The following is a 2,663-nucleotide window of genomic DNA, read 5'->3' as shown; positions in this document are numbered from 1 at the left end:
ACTAAACGGTGTTGTGTGTCGTCAGTACCATCCAGAGGCAGAAAGGCTGGGCCGAACCCAAGCAGGTGACGCTGGTGTCTGAAAAAAGCAAAGCAAAATCCCTGGGGACCTTCAGCCACTCTTCATACACTAAAGCCAAAGGGGGTGCTCTCCGGTTCTGAACGGCCCCCACAGAAGGGCAGGACAGGCCAGGGGCCTAGCAGGGCGCCGCTGGCTCTGCCTCTAGCCAGCCCTGTGGCCCTCCTGGAGCGCTCCCACCTTTCCCGAGGCCCACGGGCCAGGTGCCCTTCCCTGGAGGGGGAGAAGGGGGCCCGAGCTGCGGGCGAGGGCTCTCCAGCCCAGCAGCCCCACCGCCTCCCGGGCTGTGTCGCTGGCACCGCGCTGAGGGCGGGCATCCCTCTCCAGGTCTGGCAGCAGCGGGGTCCCGCCGGGGCTGGCGCCAGGGCGGGCAGCGTTCCGACGTGCAGGGCGCGGGAGACCAGCCCCAACTCCACGCAGAGCTTTCCAACTTTCTCCACGGGGCTGTTAGGCACGGGGGAGAAGAGCCCCGCACAGGCTCCGGCCACGAAGGGGGCGCTCGGCAAAGTGGCCCGGGAAGGGGCGGTCCGTCCGTTACGCGGCGAAGCGGCGGAGAGCGCGCGCCCTCAGAACAGGGCTGCCGCCCGTGCCGGCGACGGAGACGGAGACGGGCTGCGGCATCTCCGGGGGCGGAGAGGGGGCGCGCCCCGGGCGCAGGCAGAGTGCGGGCCGGCAGAGGCGCCGCCAGGGGCAGCCGGCCGCGGAGGCGGCGCGCGTGAAAGCCGCCGGGCCCCGCGAGCGCGCCAGACGACGGCTCTCCCCGCCGCCCGGGCGGAAGGCACAGGGACGCGCCGCGCGCGTGTCTCCGGGGCCGGGGAGAAGCCGCGCAGCCGGCCCGCGGCGCCGGCCCCCGAACGCGGTTCTGCTGCCGGCAGGTAAGGCGGGGATGCGGGAGCGCCCCGAGGGAGCCGCCCAGGCAGGAGTGGTGGCCGAGGGCGCGGCGGGGGCGGCGCGGCGGCGAGCGGGCGAGCGAGCGAGCGCACCGGTGATTGGCGCCCGAGGCCTGCGCGGGGGGCGGGCGGGGCGCAGCTTGCGGCTGCCTCGACCCAAGCGCCGCGCTCGCCGCCTGCTGCTGCGCCGAGCAGGGAGGGGCGGCGGCGGCCGCTTCTCGCCGCGGCGTGGAGGGGCGGCCCAGCGCGGCGGCCGCTGGCGGGCTCGGGGACGAAGGCGGCGGCCGCAGTGGCAGCCGGAGGCGGAGCCGCCCGGACGCTCCCTGCTCGGTGAGTCGGGCAGGCTTGCGCGGGCGAGCTGGGGCGGGGGCGGCCGGCGAGCAAGACAAAGGCGCGCTCTGGGGCTCCGGCGGCCGGTGGCGGAGCGGTCCCGGCGCCGGCCTCCGCCCAGCGCAGGAGGCCCGGCCACACCGGCCCGCGGCGTCGCTCGGAGCGGAGGGCGCGGCTGCGCCTCCCCGGAATGGCCCGGGCCTGGACCGAGGGGCGCGAAAGCGGTGGAGGGGCGGGGGCGCAGCTCCCCCTGGCTGTCGTGGCGCGGGCGGAGGGCCGGGGCCCGTGGGGGCCCGGGCGGGGAGGAAGAGCCGCGGCTCCTCCGCCCATCCTTTGTGCCTGCTGAGGTGGGTCTGTCCGCAGCGGGGGGGGGGGGCGCCGTTTCGGTCATGGCTGCACCGCGGGGGAGGGGGTGTCCGCGAGCGCGGCGCGCTTTCGAGGAGGAGGAAGTTGCGCCGGCCGCTCGGCACATGCCCCAGGACCGAAGCGGGCGGCCCAGTGCGACCGCCCCCGTTTCTGCAGCAGCCGCGCCTCCATCGCATTCAGACCTAGATCCGAGCGCCTCTCTGCGGGCCCCCTCCGCGGAAGCGTGCGCAGAACGGTGGCCCTCGCCCCAAGGCGAGCAGGCGGCGCGGGGCGAGTGACTGGCTGCTGAGCGCCCCCCAGCTGCAGGGGAAGCTCCCTGTGGAGCCAGGCCCTGCGTCCGCCTGCTGGCCAGCACCGGGGAGGCCGGGAGCGGGGCGGAGTGGAGTGGGGCTGCAGGCCACGCGGGGCTGTGCTGCTGAGCCCCGCGCTGCAGGCCTGCGGGCCCTGCTGGCCAGCCTGGGCCTCGCCTGCCAGGCAGAGGCTGCCTCGCCGGTCGTGCCCTGGCTCCCGCTGCGTTTCCAGCGGCCCGAGGCAGCCCAGGCTCCCCTCCGCGTACAGTCGCTCCCAGGCCCACGGGCTCGTGCTCGCAGCCCCTGCTCACCTGGATGGGCAGGTGGTGCTTGGTGCAGTGCTCGCTGCGGCCTCAAGGTGCCCGGGGGTCTCGGGCGTGATTGGCCGTTGGTCCAGCTTCTGGGTGTTCCCAGTTCCACCAACGGATGCTGTGCGGGAGCGGAGAGGCTTCTGATGTTGGCCAAGCTCTTGACGAACGCCACGTGGCTTCTCAGTCTGCCATGCAAGCGCAGCACTGAAGCGACATCGGCTCTGCACAGGAGGCCGCGTGGGCGCATCCGTGCGGGCCGCTCCTGCAGGCGGGGCGGGGTGCAGCGGAAGCCCCGCTTCGCCTTTTGAGCGAAGGCGCCGGCTCTGCCTCTGCCCAGGGCAGCCGGTCCTTTTGTGTGTGAGAGAGCACATCTGTGTGTGCCTCGGACTGCCTGGGAA

General features: G+C 74.8%; 1 protein-coding gene across 1 annotated transcript; it reads right to left on the bottom strand.

The window, feature by feature from the left end:
• Nucleotides 1-612: 612 nt before the first annotated feature.
• Nucleotides 613-1,689, bottom strand: LOC123018189 (basic salivary proline-rich protein 2-like). The gene has a single exon (XM_044420045.1). The coding sequence runs from the start codon at nucleotides 1,687-1,689 to the stop codon at nucleotides 613-615; it is 1,077 nt and encodes a 358-aa protein (XP_044275980.1).
• Between the last annotated feature and the right edge of the window lie 974 nt (nucleotides 1,690-2,663).

Source organism: Varanus komodoensis, unplaced genomic scaffold, assembly GCF_004798865.1.
Source record: "Varanus komodoensis strain SLA01 unplaced genomic scaffold, ASM479886v1 scaffold11, whole genome shotgun sequence".
Lineage (NCBI taxonomy): Eukaryota > Metazoa > Chordata > Lepidosauria > Squamata > Varanidae > Varanus > Varanus komodoensis.
Note: the sequence above shows the minus strand (reverse complement) of the source record. Positions and strands in the feature narration are given on the sequence as shown.